This window comes from Argopecten irradians, chromosome 4 (genome assembly GCF_041381155.1).
Source record: "Argopecten irradians isolate NY chromosome 4, Ai_NY, whole genome shotgun sequence".
NCBI classification, from domain to species: domain Eukaryota; kingdom Metazoa; phylum Mollusca; class Bivalvia; order Pectinida; family Pectinidae; genus Argopecten; species Argopecten irradians.
In genome coordinates, this window is record NC_091137.1 from 29,904,197 (window position 1) to 29,925,362 (window position 21,166).

Consider the following 21,166-nt stretch of genomic DNA (forward strand, 5'->3'; position numbering starts at 1 on the left):
TGTGTTTGAGCTAATTTTCGTTTTTGCCAAAAAGGACACTTTATGGTTTTTTTTCCTATATGAAATGATAAGTGTTTGTCAAAAAGCAATATCGTGACAAAACTTAGACTGCTTGTTTGCTGTGGTGTCGGGATTATGAGGAAAAAAGTAATGGCGCTGTCATCAGCATACAGAAGTTATTTACAAGAATTAGCAATACTTATTTTCATATCGGTGATATAAACGCAAACCAGGAGTGGCCCTAATAAACTTCCTTAGTTACATCACATGAGATGTTACTCAATGTTGAGTGAACCCGATTTATACTTATCAACTGAGATATGTATGAATTACGTATACTAAGTATTGAAACTCTCGCTAATTTTCTTCCGGATGCTTGTTCAAGTACTTTGTCAGTAACATAAAATATTGTTTATACAATTTGACACGGTGATATATTTTCCTGGATGATGGAAAGTGAGACAACACCGATAGTACAAGCAGTGAACGTCTGGCGACATAACAGCTCCTATCATGGCGCTGCTCTTTCTCTGCCTTTCTCTTAGCCTCTTCTGCACGTTGAATGGTAAGTGAATTATTACAACGTCTATTATGTTTGTCTTGTTTAAAAATTGTTTTTGTTTGATATTAATCCCCTTTTAACCTAGAACATAAATGTAAAAGGTTTAGTGTTGTGAATACAAATCCCAAAACCATCATGGAAAGGTACCGACCATCGACCACTACATGACAACATGATATATGTATATTGACACAATTTCCATCAACTCATTCACTCATGAAAAAATGTTTCCTAGCCTTTGAATTAGAATAGTCACCATTGGTGAATGCTTTTTTATAATTGATTAATTATTGTTGGACAGTCTATAACGTACACATTATCTCAATCACACCTTGTACCCTCCCGCACTAATGATAACTTCAACTGTCTAATTCGGGGCGATACATGGAAGGAAAGAAGAGATGATATACCACATCTATTATCTACATAGTCTTCTCGATGATATAACGAGGGTAATAGGTACATCTGTTCGCCCGTTTGTAGTATAATGTGACCGGATGGGGTATCCTAATCAGTGTCTTCAATGGCAGTAAGTCAGTCAGTAAGTACTATACAGAGCAACGTTATCACACGGAGACGCATAACGAATAATGGTCAACGCAGATCGTGTCTCACAACAAAGATTTGAAGCTATGTACAGATATCCACATAAGTTTGAATCAAATTTGGGAATTAGCTTATGATATGGAGTAACTGAATGGTGACAACTAGAGTGACATCAGCCTTCTAAATCAGAGAATTATCAAGGACAATTAAAGGGGACCGTTTTAAATGAAGAAAGTTTACGAAGCTCAGTAAAATAAATTCACACACACTTACTACACATTCCCTCAGTGTCCTTCAATAGGCCTAGGCCTACACAACAACGCCTTGACTTACAACGAGTTGCACTTGAAATGTAATTCACATCTCATTGTATTTTTATTAGGTGTATATACAGATAATATGGACATATATATCAGACATATATTTTATTATTCATATAATTATTTTAGCCCAATAAAACATAGTGAATACATTTGTACAGTTACAACTTAGTAGCCTTACCAATCGACGTTTTGTATAGGTCTGCACTGTCTTGGCGATCGAAACGAAGGAGACTGGATTAGACTATTATAATCACTAAAACTAATTTGTGCAGTTTTATTTTCAAATTAAATTCTAATCTTTATCTTATAAATTTTGGAAGACTATTATTGTTATTTAAGAGACAAAAACGTATTCTTACTTGAAATATAGTAGCTCTTATATACTGATCCAAATAGAACCAAAGGATTCCCCATAGACAACATTGTTAACGTTTGCCACTGTCCATGTTGAATGAAGTTTCAAATCTGGTCACCTGTCACTGATATTGAAGAAGGTCACCTCACATACCCGTGAATAAAAAAATCTACCACCTTGTTAATTTTTTAAGTGGTGGTGCCATCTTGTGTTAAATTCCGCGCCAAAAATTGCTCAAATTTTTTATAACATTCCAATATTGTTTACCTCCCCCTGTCAGAAACAGAATTGACAGAATTTTAAAATGTCTTTACATAATTTATATCTACATGTATTGCCTATCCCACACATCAAATATTTGAAACTGATTCGCCCTGAATACCAAATCAGCAAGCTCCGAAACATTTACCTCTCTATGAAATCTTATGCCCAAAAGGTTTTTTTTCTAGAAATCTATTTGTGGTTTGATACTGCGGTCAAAATAGTGATATCTAGCATATCTGTACAATATTTTCCACTTTTGGCTATTATTTCCATTTAAATATCATCTGAATATTCCGTCTTTGCATATTACAGAGAGGGGGGCCGCGGTGGCCGAGTGGTTAAGATGTCCCGACATATTACCACAAGCCCTCCACCTCTGGGATGCTGGTTCGAATCCCATGTGGGGCAGTTGCCAGGTACTGGCCGCTGGTCGGTGGTTTTTCTCCGGGTACTCCGGCTTTCCTCCACCAACAAACCTGGCACGTCCTTACATGATCCTGGCTGTTAATAGGACGTAAAAATAAATAAACCAAAAAAATATTACAGAGTTAGCTCCCTTGCGGGGAGTAATCGATTGTTAAGCGCAATTCGCATCGTTTTCTCCGTTACTCTTGCAAACACATGACGTCACAATTAATACCTACCCGCAAGGTCAGATAACTCTGTAATACCGGGTCGGTAAACGGGGCACGCCGACTTTGATTTATTTTTATTACTGTGCATGTTACGTCTCTTCAAAGTATTATCTGGTCATACAATATCTGAAACGAGAACTTCATGTAACGTTAGTCACTGTTGATACACATACCACAAACCTAATAAAGTGTAATTAATGGCTTCTAGACAATTAGCTGGCCGGACAGACGGCTGTGTCGATGAGGCGATGGTGGCTCCCGATGAAGAGTACAGCTTCTGAACGAGGCTATCACACTTTAAGCTTAACATAAAGTTCACCTTCATTAGACAATGAGTATGAAAATCATATTGAGAAAACGATAAAGTTCCTTATTGTAAACTTTAATTACTGGAAGTATATTGGTTTTAGCTCTATATAGCGGTCGTAAATCGTTATCCATAACAAATTAGTATCGTTACCACGGACTATTTATGTAGACATGGCTGTAATTTTAGACATTGGCACGATAAAAACGACTGGTCATGATCTACATTCGAGATCTACATTTGTATGACATCGTCCTCCAATATTCAACTCTGTCACCAAAAGTCGGAGAGGACAAAAACACTCCAGCTATGCTCATGAAACACAGCTGGGATTTCATTTAACTTCTCTTTACCATTGGCTGAACAGCCAAGCTTACTTAACTCATGATATGTATATTCCACATAAGGATGTACTCCCCTGAAAAGTCAAATTTTCTTGTATTAAACTTTTTTTCTCATATAGATTTTTGGAAACATGAGTTCATACCATAAAAGAAAATGGAAGAAAAATCATATGTCCATGTGCTCGTTTTTGAGCTATAGTCACTCAAAGATATCTAATTGACAAAATCTTGGATTTTATGGGAATTTTGCCGTTTTGACCATACACACAAGAGATTAAAGCCATAATTTCCTAATAAGGTGTTTGATATGTATGGATGTTTGTAGAATTTATTTTACAGTAGTCTTCTTTTAAAAGATACCAGTTTTGAATAATTAGACTAATATTTTTCCTCAGGGTAACAACATATGCTACCCCTACCCCTTAGTTTTGAGCTACAAAATGCACTGTTTTCAGCCATTTTTGCCAAATTTTAACCCTTTATAGAAACAGTTCTGGTATTAAAGTTTTGTTAATATTTTGCATATCAATAGGGAAAGGGTTGTTTTTTCCAAATCAGGAAGAGAAATAGTGGGTCCGTGTGCTTATTTTTTTGCCCTATTTGAATATTAGTTATTTTTCAGTACTTTAGAGTAAAAAATAAAAGTGCTGAAATTACCATTAAATGTACAATAGAGTGACAAAAGTGTATCATTTCACACATTAATGCTCAATTGTTTGATTACCACGAACCTAGTAAAGATTTACAGCAAAAATTAGCACGATACAGCTAAAAATGCTGGTGCAGTGATGATTTAAGTAAAACTAATTTCAGTAAAAAATGGTAAAACTGTGGCTCTACTCAAAGCGAACAAAGACACAATTTAAAAATGACCGCCAAATGGGTAATTTCTTAAAATCCCCGTTTAGAAATATCTACTAAAAATAGAAATGTAATTTTTTACCAAAATTTTCAACTGGCAACTTGCTACAGATATTGATAAATTGTATTTGAAAATCTCACATATTCTTTGATCTGTGTCGAAACGAGACTTCAACGGGACTGAAACCTCAGAAGAACACAACCATAAGAGAGCATCCTAATGTCCAAAACCAAAGCTAAAATTATCACTAGGTTTAAACGTTAGGTAGTATTTTATAACGAAGAAATATTGTTTTGCAGAATCGGCGTATAACGTGCCATGTGACGTCACCATACCAACTTCCTGTAATGAAACCTTTGTCTGTTCCGATCGTACTGGAACTCCCTTATGTCTGTGTACTGAGGATAAGTACTGGGATGTAACCTATGAGAGCTGTCGGACAAGTATGTACATGTATGATGGCCAGGATCCAAGATCAGGAACCAGTCTTGATTCAGCCAATCATAGATAATGTTACAAAATATCATGTTATATTTGATTGGTAATATTTAAACTTAAGTTTGTTTTATGATCCTGGAGTCAACTCTGCTGACAATTATGATAATATCTGGTTAAAAGAGCGAAAGTTTGAAATAAAATGATTCCGTACATGCTAAACGAGTGTATGGCAAAAGCCATATGTATACAAAGACATTAGAATTTTATATATACAAGAAGCCAATAGCGTTTTCTTTATAATAACACGCCTACCAGGCCAACAGCTTGATGTTTGCATAGATTAATTTATGTAGATAATTAGGACAGTATGTTTAATTCCAAAATATTTCTATCATATAGTGTCATAATAAGTGTTACATTGAAATAATATTTACATTTTTTTTATCGATCATAAAATCAATTTATCAAAATTTTATTAAAATCACAATAATCCATTAAATTTCAATATTGTGTCTTATTTTGAACTATAATTAAAAAATCAAATTATTTTTAAATGAAAATAGCCTTATACATATATTTTTGAATTTAATATTTTTTGAAAAATGAAGGGGCTTTTGTCCTTATTTCCATTAGTATAGAGGGGCTTTTGTCCAAGGGGCTTTTGTCCCAGGGGCTTATGTCCTAAGGGGCTTTTGTCAGTACCCCATGCTAAACACACAGGTCAACTACAGAAAAACTGTATTTTCAAATATTATATTCGCGATACAGAAATTTACATAACCTTGACAATCATTTTCATGAAAGACTTTTTGCTTTTGCAAATAGGGTCAAACGATGTTTTTTCGTATCTTTCTAATCAAATTATTCCTTTATTAGTTTATACAACAAAACTGAAGAACGTATATCATTTAATTTGTTTCGTAAATATCATTTAATTTGTTTCGTAAATATCTATTTCATTGTTTATGTATGTCAAACCTGTTATACAATGTGATGTTTAAAACTCACTTGCCGGGGCGTATCTCTGTATTTTCAACGATAGTTATATTGTTTATGGTTTGCATTATATAATCTGGTTTTCTATTTATTGCTCACTTGATCGAATAAATTCATGATACGAATGACATCTAGTTTTAACTCGTTCACACCTGAAAATAGACTGTTCATGGCATTGAAGTAGAATAGCCTAAAAGCCTCACGGGTATTTATTATTTGAAGGCAAGCTGAATAAGTCAATCATTCTAAAATCAATAGAGAAACTATTTGTTTTCTTAATTTGAACTCTTATTTTTTTATATTTTACATGCTACAACATAACATTGGAAATGTAATTTCATTTTGAAATATTACAAATAACGATGCATTTTGTCCGAAAATGACGTTTAAGTCGTATGGTTTCATATTTCTAAGGAATGTTGAAATATTAAAACGAATTTTTCTTGGGCCCTTTTAAAATTTCGTTTTCAAACGTTGACTCGTTCCTATGGGTATGCTATTTATGTGACAATCTATGTGGTTATATAAATTAGTCGGTTATTTCAACATTACGAAACATACACGTCGCCATCGATATTGCTTGTTAGATTTATATTTAACACAGGGAACATACATGTTGGATTAGAAATATTCTAAATAGACGATTTATGATATTTTTGAACCGTTGAAGATTACATCGTGTTTATTTACAATAAATTAATCCAATTTACAGGGAGGACCTACAGTCAAAGTTGTGATGCCAGCATATCGAATGTGTGTGCCGACGGTCTCTCATGTCAATCTTCAGGCGGAAATTACACGTGCCATTGTAACGAAGATCGATATTTAGACCCAAAAAGTCTAACCTGCGAAATAAGTAAGTAACACTATTGTTCTTTGATGCTACCAATTTGTTGTAAATACGTGCAAAAATCATCTTTATTCAGAGGTTTTGCTATCCAAGAAAGTTATTAATAACAAGGCAATTCCCTGAGATGTCCTAAGTTGTCCTTGTTCGTTCCGCGGTAGGAACAGTTCGACAAAAGAGACTGCTGATAATCAGTCTATGGTATTCATGACTCCAAGGGCCACAGAGAATATTTTATCAACTAAGTCAGAAGGAAGTTTTTAAAAACATTGTAAACAAGTTATGTTGAAGGACTTGAAGGAGAAAGTTATTTAATGTTCATTACCAAACATGTTAAAGTCTTTAAACGACTTCTTGGTCAAATATCTCGATTATTTAGTGCAAAATCTTTTGTCATTTTCATTCCAAGCCGTTTGATACTTTTTATTGTATCAAAACCATTCTCAGCTACCATATCTACTTATGAGCTTGTTGCATTATGCCAATAGTTAATCGAATGTTAAGATCCACTAGCCTCTTTTTTACGTTTATCAATTATAAATTCATGAAAATAATAATTTCAAGACGAAAGTTAACCGCTCAATTTCCTGGTGGTAAATTACCCATAATATCTTTATAATTTGTATTGTTATGTTGAATTTGCTTATACAGTAATTACAAAATTTATTTCGGTAGTTGATATTAAAACATTATGTCTTTGGGTGCAAGATCATATGACCATTGACATACTGGTTCCGGTTATTTTGTCAGTGCGTATAGGAAAGGAAACATATATTTCTCAGAACAGCTATCTACATAATTTAATATTTATGAATAATTTGTTTATAATGTTAAAATGAAAATCACATGTAGAAGTTCTGATGCCAGCATATCAGATGTGTGTCAAGACGGTCTTTTTTGTCAGAGTACAGATGCGGATATCAAATGTCGTTGTAGCAAGGACATGGTTTGGAACCCAGCCAATAGCGATTTCGAAGCACGTACGTCTACGTGGTTATCACTAAGTGTGCTGGTTCTGAAAATTATCGTTAATTCATTTAACTGCAACGTCTTTAGAAAATATGTTGCTCAGGTATTCCAACAAAATATTGTCATATATTTTTCCTGTTGTATGCTAGCCTGCTTCTCTTTTCTTAAGTCCAAGAAGTATTTTAATTTTTCAGAAACGGTTATTGTACCAAATGCATTAACAGACACTTAAAGATTGTGTATAAAATGGTTGATATATCAAGTACGTTGGTCTGTTTACCCTTTCTCCAACACTGAACACATTTATCCAAACATAAATCAACACCAAAGTCTCTTTCCTAGACCTGGACTAAGGTATCCTCGTGATTCATGTCAACGTGTGGCTTATTACCGTGAGGTCAGTGTGACATTGACCTCAGTTCCAGAGGTTAAATGTCATATTACGATTATATTTGTCACCTTTGAATGTTGACAATATGGTGACAAAACCGCGAAGAATACTTTATTATTAGATACCAGTACAAGTCAAATATTTGAATTTATTTTTGTGTCGTAATTACATGCATTAATAAGATTATGGACGATGTAAATGAACTAGTCATTAATTCCAAACAACACAAACAGATAACTAGTCAATGGCAGTGTCTCTAGTTCTGTTAAGTAGTCTTATCAGCATGCTATTGAACCTTAACTTTTGAATTGGCCATAACCTTTGAACTGGTCAATATGGTATCGTGTTTTGTATTTTAGGTTAATATGAATTAAATTGAAAACTTGTGGACGTAGGCTGATAGCCTTACCCTCATTACACAAATTGTATGTTGGTAACGGCAAAGTACATTTGAGAGATTCAAACATGATCAGTAATCATTGTACAATTTGTACATGTTTTCCTTTAAGTAGGTGTCCAATAGCATTTTAAAGTCGTTCGTGGTTTCTGTGTTTATTAATAGCATCTGTGTATATTAAGATATCAACCACAGTAACTGTAAAAGTAAACGAATGATGGATTCCGTTATTCACAATAAATGTTAACAGGGAGGACCTATAACCAAAGCTGTTTTGACGGTATACCGGGGTTTTGTGTAGATGGTCTATCGTGTCAGTCTTCCGACGGCAATTTTAAATGTCTCTGTAGCAGCAATGAGTACTTTGACGCCAAAAGCAGCATGACGTGCAAATTACGTAAGGCAATTATTCCTGTATGAAATCTAATACATTCTACACGGGTTGCTATAATGTTACTTATTTATAATTATATTTTAAAGGGGAATTATCCCGATTTCGATTTTAGATCAACTGGTTTTACTAAACATATAGACAGTCTTATAACAGCCTGTAACCGAACAAATATCTTCAAAGTTACATGTAAGTTTTCCCTATGAGTTGCTTCAGCAAAGTGTAGCTAATATATTTGTCTTCCTGAATTTGAACACAAAGCAACAGATTGAGCCCTACACCTAGTTAAACGTTCTAAAGCAAGACTAATACAGTTATAATGGATATGACTTTTGTACTATGTACTAATACTAATATTTCAAGGCTATTACCATAACTGTTTGCACCTTATACATCCTCATCATGAAATCTCACGATTTTATTTTGGTAACCAGAAATCCAAGACCGTTACGAAATGTAATCAGGAAATCATTTCGGTTGGTGCCATGAATGGAAGATGAGCTTATTTACTAGATAGATGTCCATGTTTGACAGATGTTGACGGTGTTCACACTTACCTTTGCCTGACTAACCATTCAAAAGCAGTAGTCTAAGTTCGTAAATGTTTGGTCTCTTTGTACATAAAAAATGTACTTTAACTTCGGCAAAATAGTGAAAGGTTTCAAAGGTACAAGTAACCTCGAATCATCAAATATTTTAGATTAGCTCTACGAATTGCAAAACTACCATAGCGTGACCCAATTTTATTCTTTAACTGAAGTTTTTATAGAAAAGTATTACAGCAGTTAACTTCAAATTGTCCTCTTAATTTGTTTTCCTATTGAAAATTTCGAGTAAAAATCCTCTAAAATAAATTCTGCAAACATCCATACATATCAAACACACCATTAGGAAATCGTGGCTATAGTATCTCGTGTATATGGTCAAAGCTGCAAAATTCCCATAAAATCCATTGTTTTGTCAATTAGGTATCTTTTAGTGTTAATAGCTCAAACATCAGTACACGGAAATCCTTTTGGAAATTTCAAGTTAAAAAATCTTAAAATAAGAAATGTTCGTAAATCTGGTTCCAGTCTCAAATCTAAAACAATTTTTAAAATGGATGTTTTTAATAGTCCATTCAACGTACGCGCATTACCTCTACACTATGGATATTGTTTATTGTTTCAGGTAAATCCTACGACCAGGAATGTGATAATTCGATAGACGACGTTTGTGAGGAAAACATGACATGTGAACCTCGTAACGGATCGTACCTGTGTGGGTGTGATAGTCAGCATTATTGGGATGGAGCCTCACGTCAATGCCTACCTTGTATGTATTTGCTTCATTCTTTGTGGTAGTGTTATACGTTTTTATGCAATATTAGGTTTTTACTTTAAACTGTATATATATAAATCCTAATTAGCTTCCCCTTCTCAGCTACAGGTTATATACAGTATTCAAGTTACACTGTAACTCAAAATGTACCTTAACAATGATTGACCTTCATATATTACGCATCGAATTTGGTTATTCTCAGAGTTTTTTTCGAAATATAACAAATTACTTATATCAAGGACGTATATGAGAAGGATAAGTCACACTGAGTTTTGGGCAAAGACAGCGCAGGCGCTTTTGTGTTTGTGCACTGACCGTGACGTTGGGCGATGACTGATTTCCTTTGATATCCGCCGCCGCAGCCTTTGATGTAGCATGGGGGTGCGAGGGTTACCGTCTTACTTTCTGAAGCGTGCTGCCATTTACTTTACATTGGCGTTTCGTTTGACTCGATAAGACAAGTATATGTTGAGAAAAACGGCTTTTATTCCCGGTTCATAAGCGTCTCGCGTGGTGTTTAGTAGTGTAAAGTGACAGACACGAATCTTTCTCACTTATAAATCCTTGCTTATATTGATCATTTAAAAAAATAAACCATTTATCATTTTAAAGAAATTAAAACTTTTGTCACACTACATAGATACATTTTATTAAAAGACATGCCTTATCTACACCAAATTCAAAACCAAGGACATGGCATACACAACATATATAGTCAGCAATTATCTATTATATCATTACATAGAACTCAAAATGGCAAAGAAAACGACCAATTTACGACAGTCGAGAACTCTTAATGTCGAAATTTTGTATGACTTCAGTTTCCTGAGCAGACGAATGTCCACAGCAAACATACCTCCATCATATACCTCTGCCATGGATGTTTTCTTACTACATATGGATTATCAATAATGCTGTCAAATTTAAGAATAACATTCTATATCGAATCATCAACTTATATTGCGTGGTTGCTCAATGCGTGATTAGTATAATAAATTGAATTGTTGTGTTGCTTGTGTTTCTCATTTGATACACAAAATGTAACATCGTCTCTAAATTAGGCATGTAGGCGAAGACTGGAACACATCAGAAACTCTTAACTTATTGCCATGTTTGATTAACATCAAATTTCACAATGAAACTGTGATTAGCATATTCTTCAATTGAACACCGTTGCCCCTGTGGACACTATAAACGAGTGGAAATGATACAGATACTTATATATATAAGTGCGAGTATTTATAGCGGAGTGATGCATCAGACCGGTATGGATAGCTTGTATACTGGTGTATAATTATTGAATTTCATATACATGTATTTAGCGTCACATATTGATTACCTGTCCAACCACACTTTGACACTCAACACATATGCACGTTTGTTCATACATAGAATCCTCCGTATAAAGAATAATGAACTACCTCGTTAAGCCAGATAGTCAAACAAAAAATATTAACTTGTTTTAATGTTTTTTCCTTTGCCTCTAGTGATTCCATATCGTGGTGACTGTCTCAAGGACAAGCAATGCTCCCCTGGACTGACCTGTGACTTGACGTCATCAGAGGGTGTTAAGAAATGTTTCTGTGTCACAGGTTCTTACTGGGATAGCACTAACAGCTCTTGCATCGTAAGTAAGTAACCCGACAATAGGAAAACACGAAATAAGATGTTTACATTATCTCGGTATCCGACAAGAATTATTGACAAGTTAAATAATATCTTCATTTATTTTTCACCTGTTCCTTGTGTAAATGACAGAAAATACTTTATAGACCAAACTTAGAGAATCAGACATAGGAAAAGTACCGATGGAAAAACTGACAAGAAGATAACTTATAATGAATGAACGGTATATAAATGTTCAAATAAATATAAATCTAAAACAACCGCGTGATTCAAAGATGAGTTCCCGCCTGTGTGCACCAAAATTTCATCGGAAACATTTTTTTCTGTCTTTTTTTTATCTAAAGATGTTAACGTAAGTACTTTTCAACCTAAATAGGAGGAGTCAAAATAAAGGTTTGGCTTGGAATTTACTTATATACGCCTGGAAAAGCAAATCATTTTAATTCGAAGAACGTTAATTATGTTGAAATACGGGAGGCGATGCATCTAACTCTTAACTGCTTCTTTTGTAAAACTTATGCTTATGCAAATATAGATTGAAAAAACTAAATTATACTGCCAAATGAAATTACAGATAGGAATATATACTAATTAGTTTGTTACTAAATCAGTCCCTTGATTTTGATGGCCTTATGACGATTTACAGAACATGGCTATAACCAGACTTGTCCGCCCTGGGTCTCATACAGTTGTAAAGGTAATCTCATCTGTAAGCCTGATGAGACGATGTGTGGATGTCAGGATAACGAGTATTATGAGCAAACAAGCCAAGAGTGCTTAGAAAGTAGGTATTTCTCTATATGTATGCACTGTGTGATTAGAGTGCAGCTCAAGACGCGTGATAACCTATACTGAGAGGAGATGGCACCTCATGAAACGGTCATTTTCCTTCATACAAGCGGAAATCGTGAAAGTATAGTCACATAATCATATTTTTGGTAACATCCCTACTGAAGTTATATCAAAATGAAACATAAGATGAATAATATGTTTTGGATATCTTGTGAAAAACCACTATCCTGTTGTGTTTTATACATTCAAAAACAAATCTCACAATATCGAAATATCTAATATTGTCATACGTGATATCAAACAAAATCTTCCCGCTGCACTTATACCTCTATACGCTCTCAAAAGACCGATTGCGAGCAGCTGCTTTAGAAGACATATCTAGTCAAGAATTCGCAGCATTTTTGCATTTACATTGAAGGTACTCGTGGATACAACTACTGTCAATTAAGACTACAACGTCATTACCGCCATGTTCAAACTTAATATCCTTTTATAGATATATATCATCCAAATGGTATTCCATTCTTTACACCAATCCGTCATCCGTGAGGTTTTCTATGTCTAAAAATAAACGAGCTTTGCGTCACCAGATATTTAGATTAACCAATCAAGAAATCGTCATGGGATCGCAGCCTGGTAGGGAGTCCAGTATTACGGCATGTGTGAAGTCATGAAACACGTCTCAAATGTTATAACACGCGTATAAATCCCGCATATTTAAAACCTTTGTATGGTATGGGATACTATCAATGCATTGTCATTAAAATGAATGATGATATTGTTTGGATGGAAAAGTAATTGCCTTCAGTAGCAGTTATCATTGAAAATGAGAAGATGGACCAAAGTAAAGTTATTCATGTTAATGTACATCAATGATCGTGTATATTCTACTAAGTTTAATACACGAGGAACATAAAAACAAAGGACTATGTATAGTGTGGGCCCTTTTAGGTCTCCCGATCCATCGATATTTTTTAATGTTTTATAAAAGAAATAAAATTGTTATATTTAAAATATTACGTACATCACAGTTTCAATTATAATGAAAGTTTCCAAATTTTGCAGCTTTAGTTGCCATAGTAACTAACCGAAATATGAACAAATACAGTTTTTTTCAGGGATACACTCTATGGTTTGTTGATAATAAAAATGACAAAATCCCCATATTATCATAATTCATGCATTCTAGGGATGGTTTCCACAGCAACTTGCAGCTGAAATGATACATACACAACCGTCATACTTGTTATTTCAAGGATGCATTCGATATTTGAAATTCAACAATTAATTCACAAAATCAGATTTTGGGGCCAAAAGGATGATATGTCTATGGCGTTTTCATGTTAATTCACACACTAATTATTGTGTTATTCGTCGACAGTGTGTAGAAGTATAAATACCTACTTTCAACAATTACAGAGGAGATGTACAACAACATATGTTCTCTTGATCCTGAGATTCCTTGTCAAGGCGACCTAAAGTGTAGAGAAATCGGTGGTAGACGTCGCTGTATTTGTGAAAGAGACGCTTTGTTTTTAGGAAACATGTGTCAAGGTAAGTGTGAACACTCTTTGTCAGTTATACAATTTAATAGTAAAAAAATGTCTGCCTACGTGGCTTATATTCATTGTATCTAATTATTCTGGTAGTATTTTTTTGTATAAATATATCCAAAATGAACTTTTCATCAGCTTTCATACATTATTAGTCACTTTAACATGACTGAAAAGTCAACTCGTGACTAGCAAAGTGTAAGTTTACATATTTTGTGTTGCTTAGTTGGTTAGGAAACGCAACATCCACATACCACAGTCTCCCAAAACACACACGCATTCAAGTTATCTTTTCACGATATTTTCTGTTTTCTGAAACACAGCAATTCATGTTGAAATGAATTTGTATTCTAAACGACCATACACCACAGTGGCCTGTTTGGTCGAACTGGTAAAATTAACGAGACACCAAGATTATTTCAGCATTTTTCTCAATACATTTTGAGTTTATGAAGTCATAGACAAAACAATGGAAGGGCTTATGAAAAACAATGTTCATCCTTTTTTGTTTGTTTATAACTTCAAAATTCCAAAATATATTGAGAATAATGCTTATGATTTTAGTTAGATAACTCAATTAGGTACTAGTTAGGCACAAATTTCCGTTATTCTACTCTTATGATAAAACAAAAAGAGATGTGGCGCATTGATATCTTATCCCATAGTTCACTATGGCCAATGAATGTGTCGCTTTTTTAAATATCTCGCGAAAACGTTCTGTAAGTATGGCGGCATGATTTTTTTCTGCCTATGGAAAAATAACCTCAAAAATCTAACCAATAGAAATGATTGTAACATATGAAATTAGATTATATTTAGTAATAAATTATAACATTTGATGTTTTATTGCGAAGTTGCTGTGTTTTAATCGAAGGTATCTCTGTCTATTCCAGATGGAGAATTTTTGGCAGCGATTTCCAGTGATTTTACAACGTTTGAACAAGCTAATGCGACTTGCGCAACCAATTCTTCATACCTGGCTGACGATATCAACTTCGAGAGCATCTTCCTGAAATGTGTTAACGACACCATGCTTTTCCATGCAGGTATATATTAAACAGCTACGTAGGGGACAGTTAGTAACTTCTTTAAAAGCGATTTAGTATCAAATAAGCCGTCAAATATAATCGTCACTCCGGCATGTATTGTTACAGCACCACTGTTATTAATTTTCTTATTTTGTTCTTAAATTGCATTATATTTTACTGATTCTACTTAGGATAGTAAGGGCAAAAAAACTACATCATATATCGTTATCATTTATATGGAACTCTGATTTATTGTAGTTAAAATTAAAGACTGTTCTAGACTAGACCTTTTGTTATCATTATAGAAGTACAAGGTAAACCCTGTGGTACCGTAAGGATGGTTGGTGGTGTTCTTCAACGTAATGGACCATCCAACTGCTCTGCCAAGTTACCATTCGTTTGTATTAAGAAAGGTAAAGCAATATCACCATGTCAATTTCTCAATGAATCACCTCGTTATGTATTTACACATTTTTTATCTATTGATAATTTCCTTCCCCGATACGTTCATGATGTCAAGGGGCAAAATATTTATAATGGAGATGTAAGATACAATGAACAGTATGATCAAAATAATCTGCCGAACAGTTTGATGAATGAGAAACAAAAACAAATAAAAGTTTGAAAAAGAACCCTGAAAATTATATAAATTAATAGGTATGCAGGACCTCTCCAGTTGATATATATATTCCCTTTGCCTGGAATAGGTTCTTCAAATTCTGGACGCTCGTGCAATATCGTCTTTGATACGAAAACCGAAAGTAGATTGCCACAGGATGACGACGGTGGTAACTCAAGTAAGTTTTTTCTATTTCATTTAATTAATCCTTAAATTTAGTTGTCTTTTCAGTAAGGTACAGTTAAACAGTTATTCAGATTTACGTATAAATGTCTAATTTTACTTTACCCGTTCAAATGTGAAGTTGGACAGTTATGTAACTATTCCAAAAATAATTTGATTGAATAACCTCATTTGATGAAGTAATACTCAGTCTAATTTATTTCCATTAGTTTAAATTGCAACACACTATTGGTCAAGAACCATCATGGAAATTCACTGTGAATGACGACGAAGGCGAAAATATTCGATAAACTTTTAAATGTCAATATTGCAAAATTTTGTTCTAGTGTTGTGGATCATCATCTCAGTAGTTGGTGGGGCGGTGGTTTTAGTTCTGGTAGTGGCAGCAATTTGCATCAAACGTAAAAGGTATGTGCCAATTGTTCTCTTCACTCTTTACTTTAGGTCCACATTTTGTTTCTGTAAATCTCTATTGATACCGTCGTGAATCTAGCAAAGATTTCAGTGAGTTTTGTTATTATATGATTTCTGTACACCTGTTCAGACATCTGGTTTAATCCTGATTCTCGGAAATGTTTCAAAAGGAGAGCAGTCTCGTGACCTTATTTAAGAAAGAATATTACAAAAGATAACTAATATATATAGGTTTCGTTTTAGTCAGTTTTGTGACAATAGTGTATAATAATAAGTGACAACATATATTCATTGTTATTCATTGAAATCGTGTTTGAAGTTCAAAGTTAAAACGCTGTAACGAAACATCGAAAATGTACTCAAAACGGAAGTTTTGGATCCTATTTTACAATGCATTGACGATTATTATATCATTTAATCGATACATTATAGAAGACGGAGTCAGTCTGTTAAGGTACCTTACGAAGGAAATGCTACATTTAAAAATAGAACCAGTTACGATTCAGTGGAGTCTCTTCCTCGAAATTCCAGCAGTGCAGCAATTAATCAAGCTCAGAATGGTAAGATATGGTTAAGTCACATTTTGATATAAGGCAATTGGTACCAATATTTATATGAAAGCGCATTTTCAACAGAGCTTGTACTCGTAATATATCCTTATAAAGATTTCAGACACCTTGGTTGCAAACAGAATACGTACACACATATTCTTTTCGTTGAACATATTATAAGCCTCAACCATGTGCTGACAATGGAAGGCAAATCCAGTCTTAATAATATTGTAAAATTCACATCGGATTTTTTTAATTGAACATAATGGAGACTTAAAAACTAATTTATTGATAAATCCTGTATGATGAAAAAATTGCGATACTACTGCACCAGCCTCCCTTTCATTAGAACACTAAGTCAATATTTTTTACTTTGTGAGATACAGTTCCAGTTTAATGTCATACTTTTACCACCACTCCTTTTCCCTAGATGGCGAGTACGGAGTTCTGGGTCAGAAGCCCAGCACGTCAGCAGCTGATGATACATACGCGCATACCCGACAGCACCAACAGGAAGGAGAGTATGACATATTCGCCAAGCCGATAAACGACACCTCTGATATATACGATCGTACTCACAACATCAGACAGCTAGAAGGTGGTGAGTACGGCCAGCTGGGAGGAGGTCCAAAACAAGTGCCAGATGACGACATGTATTCTCACACCAAACACAGCAAACCTGAGAGGGAGTACGATAGCTTCAGTAATACTGCTGTTGACAAGGACGCGGGGGTTATATACGATAGCACTCGTAATGTACTGATGGAGAATGCTTACGATGAGTTTACAGAGTGTAAGGGAAAGTCGGCTATAGAAGGAATCTACGATCAGACTTGACTGCAACAGGACATTCATCGACATTAAATCTCGTCATGTGTTTCCTTAATATGAAAGATGTAATATTTCGTTTTGAATACATGTGATGAGTTCATTTGAAGAGTCATTGACGTTTTGTTGGGACTGTGTGACTAACCAACTACTAAGACATATAAATAATGGTTTACTCGACATTTCTCGCCTATGTTGCAACATCCTCGATACCACAGGGGGTAAAACTCTTGTTAAAATTCTCAAGCACCACTGGTATGTATTTCGGTAGTCAAACCAATATGTAATGATATTGTCCAAAATTTACAACTCTGTTTTCGATACATGTTCATGCCCGTCAATGGAGGACAGTGTATGTTAAGGACTATTGCACTATTTGTCCCGTTGTATTTAGTTCCTTTATATGAATGTAGTTTCGTGTTGTAGTATGATGATGCAGTGTGATAATAAGATTATTGTTTTATTTACAATTTGTTTATAACGAAGTTTTCAAATAACAAGTTCATAACATAGGGACGTTGTTAAATCGTCCTCGTGTAGTTTGTGGAGAAAAACAAATCCAAATCCTCATCTGATAGATGTACAAGTGAACTTCTGTTTTTGTTATGTCGACGGTAGCGTGGTGACGCTTGCTATCAGATCGGGGTTCGAACCCATTACTGCCAACCATTTGCAGTATGTTGTATACTGATTGAGCTTCATTCGAAATCCACTACAGGAGGTGTCAATACCAAGCTCTTGTATCGTGTATAGTTATTACGTACTGTTTTGTGAGTTTTATATACACCTTAATATAAATCTATGGTCTGTTTATAAACATTGAAGGTGCTACTTCAAAGCAATTCATATATATATATAGATGTTCCATTTAAAATCGACATTTTATCACCACCAGAATATTTTGTTTGCGATACCTCCGCTATGAAATAGTGGACATTTAGTTGTAACAGTAGATGTCAAGGACTACGTTGTCCCATTGTACATTACTTGATATGAATGTAGTTTTGTGTTGATGCAGTGTAATAGTCAGGTCATTATTTCTATTTACTGTATGCTTACGATATTGTTAATAGGACGTTAATTAATCAAACAAACAAACAAAGCTTACGATATAATTTTCAAAAAACAAAATACGTTGAAAACCCCCAGATATTTTATTAACAATGTACAATGCAATTGGTTGTCACTAATTTCCTTGATTTTGATGCTGTTTGTTCGTGTATGTATTTATATTGTAGGTGGTTTTTTTTTAAATTATCAAATCAGATATAATTGTCAACTGTATATGTGATTATAAATATATCCTTTGTAATTTCCAAGCAATTCGTATGATCTATATTTTAATAGTGTCATTTTGCCAATTACAAAATACAAATTTACATGAACAGGACTATTGAATATTTTTCTAAAGACATGATTATTTTTCTGTGTACATTGAATACATGAAGATAATATTTGACGAAATAAAAATCATATCATCGAAGCTGTTTTTAAAATTGGTTTCAAAGATATAAAAGAAGACATTACGTATTTTCTTCGTGATATACACGTTAAAGCATATTTGTGTATGTATCAATTTGCATTAGTTTCTCGTTACCCAGTGTTTAGATATCCCAACATAATAATAAATATTACCACTTATCCTCTACCTATGGGTTGCGTGTTCGGGTTTTCGTTGGTAAAGTACAGTTTTCCATCGATTACTCCCGCCTTTCGGTAATTGTGACGTCATATTTGACGTTATTTTTGCTACGTCACAATCACCGATGGTGGGACTAATCCACGGTAAATCGTACTGACGTCGTTTTAGTATATAGAAACGTCCGTATTGTAAAGTATCGTCCGTATATGTAACCCATCTTTGCCTCCGGTACGCAGGCTTAAAACAACACTGTAGTGCAACTAGTACGGCAACGGTGTTTTGACTCGTTTCCAGTGTCGGTATATATAAATACCTTGAATGTCTAGCACAGGACGACATGCCGCTGTTCACAGATCAATGTCTATAGCAAGTTACGAACGCTCATGTAACATACAGTAAGGTTTGGTGGAGTCCAACAGAAATGATTTTTTTTATTTTATCAAATTACAGAAAAGTGGACGGATTTATCACAAAAGACGAAGCTTCTGAAAAATCAAGAAACATGACGATTCCGATGGATATACAGTTGATTTTTACCCCCCCCCCTCTCCGAAACGGGGGATGTTATTTATCAGAGTTATGGACCTTAAATTTACTACAAATATCATTTTTCTGCAGTTTCTGTGTAATAACTAACAAATGTTAAAACTACTATTGTTAAAACTTGGTAACAAAGTTAAATGCCTAAAAGGCTTAGCCAGGTTCGATCGCCACTTTTGGCAGATCTTATTTAGCAGAGTAATGGCCGTTTGATTTAATAAAAAAGTCATTTTCTGCCACCTCCGTACAATAACTGTAATGAATATAAACCGATTTTCTTCAAACTTGGTAACAAAGTTAGATATCTTAAGGGCTCGGCCAAGTTCGATCGCCACTTACGACGGACCTTATTTAGTAGAGTTATGGCCCTTTGATTTAATACAACCTTACCTCAATAATGTTTACTTACAATATGTCCTGAAAGCGGGGGTTGGAAATTCCACGAATTTGCTTGTCTAAAATGTTTTTGGAAACAGCCTTTATAATTTGTTAAATAAGAGAATACCCGTCACTTCCAAAAAAAATATATATATATTCTTTATTCCATTTAGATTAATTAAAAAACATGCTTTTTGGAGATCCTATTGATTTTGATATACCAGCCTTTAAAATTGATAATCAACTTATTTTGCAAATTGATGGATACAATATAAACGACATATTGAGGGACCAATGGAATCACCTTAGCGTACACCTTAGATTTAAAAACGATAGGATGTCTAGACCTGTCAATTCATTACTTAGGCTTAAATTCATACCACATCAAATCCAAATGATTTAAAATCGCCAAGGCGAGATTAAGTATGACTTTTGCAATAATTTAACACCAATGTCGTTGCGAGCGACAGAATCCACAACACTGCACATTTGTATTTGTGAAATTGTTATACTGTAGATTTACATCAAGATATCACCTTGAATAATTGTTTTGGTTGAAGTTGTGACCTGAATTGTATCTGTTTTAGAGTAAAGAAGAAACGTAGGATTTTTCATTCCCTCGACATCCTGTAACCCTAGGTTCACAAGGAATTGTATCAGATTGAAATTATCTAATATGATTGTTTTGTGTCAATTTAATAGAATATTTGAAAATAGAATAACCAGGGTGGACGACGGACATTATTAGTTATATAATCAGTTACTGACCCCCTATAAAGGCAAAGAGGGTCAGTAAGAGGGCGTAGCCCGAGCCTCCTATACTTTTTACTGACCCTCTATGCCTTTATAGGATGTCAGTAACTGACTTTATAACGAATTTATCTCATCGAGGACTATTGTGTTGTTTAATTAGGTCTTCGTTTCCTATTTGTTTTGTCAAGAATCTGAAATCAAACTTGAATCATGCTGGCAAAGGATACAAACAATTACGGCTTTTAAAACAATTCAGAAGTGTCCTAGGCATACATATTTATTTATTTATATCTTTCCAGAATCTTCAAATAC

At 34.2% G+C, this 21,166-nt stretch overlaps 1 protein-coding gene across 5 annotated transcripts; it reads left to right on the forward strand.

The window, feature by feature from the left end:
- The first annotated feature begins 279 nt into the window (after positions 1 to 279).
- Positions 280 to 19,201, forward strand: LOC138321246 (proprotein convertase subtilisin/kexin type 5-like). Of its 5 annotated transcripts, XM_069264780.1 has the most exons (14): positions 289 to 565; positions 4,498 to 4,641; positions 6,345 to 6,488; positions 8,487 to 8,633; positions 9,798 to 9,941; positions 11,435 to 11,578; positions 12,220 to 12,357; positions 13,785 to 13,919; positions 14,812 to 14,964; positions 15,252 to 15,359; positions 15,654 to 15,743; positions 16,075 to 16,156; positions 16,595 to 16,722; positions 17,144 to 19,200. In XM_069264780.1, the coding sequence occupies exons 1-14, from the start codon at positions 514 to 516 to the stop codon at positions 17,548 to 17,550; spliced, it is 2,016 nt and encodes a 671-aa protein (XP_069120881.1). In that variant the 5' UTR covers positions 289 to 513; the 3' UTR covers positions 17,551 to 19,200. The 5 variants fall into 5 exon arrangements, with proteins under 5 accessions (XP_069120882.1, XP_069120883.1, XP_069120881.1 ...); XM_069264781.1 differs by lacking the exon at positions 12,220 to 12,357 and having other exon boundaries at positions 280 to 565; positions 17,144 to 19,201; XM_069264782.1 differs by lacking the exon at positions 4,498 to 4,641 and having other exon boundaries at positions 281 to 565; positions 17,144 to 19,201.
- The last annotated feature ends 1,965 nt before the right edge of the window (positions 19,202 to 21,166 follow it).

Coding starts and splice junctions, on each gene's coding strand:
- LOC138321246 (XM_069264780.1), top strand. CDS start 514: ATGGCGCTGCTCTTTCTCTGCCTTTCTCTTAGCCTCTTCTGCACGTTG. Junction 4,642..6,344: donor CTATGAGAGCTGTCGGACAA/GTATGTACATGT, acceptor TCCAATTTACAG/GGAGGACCTACAGTCAAAGT. Junction 12,358..13,784: donor AAGCCAAGAGTGCTTAGAAA/GTAGGTATTTCT, acceptor CAACAATTACAG/AGGAGATGTACAACAACATA.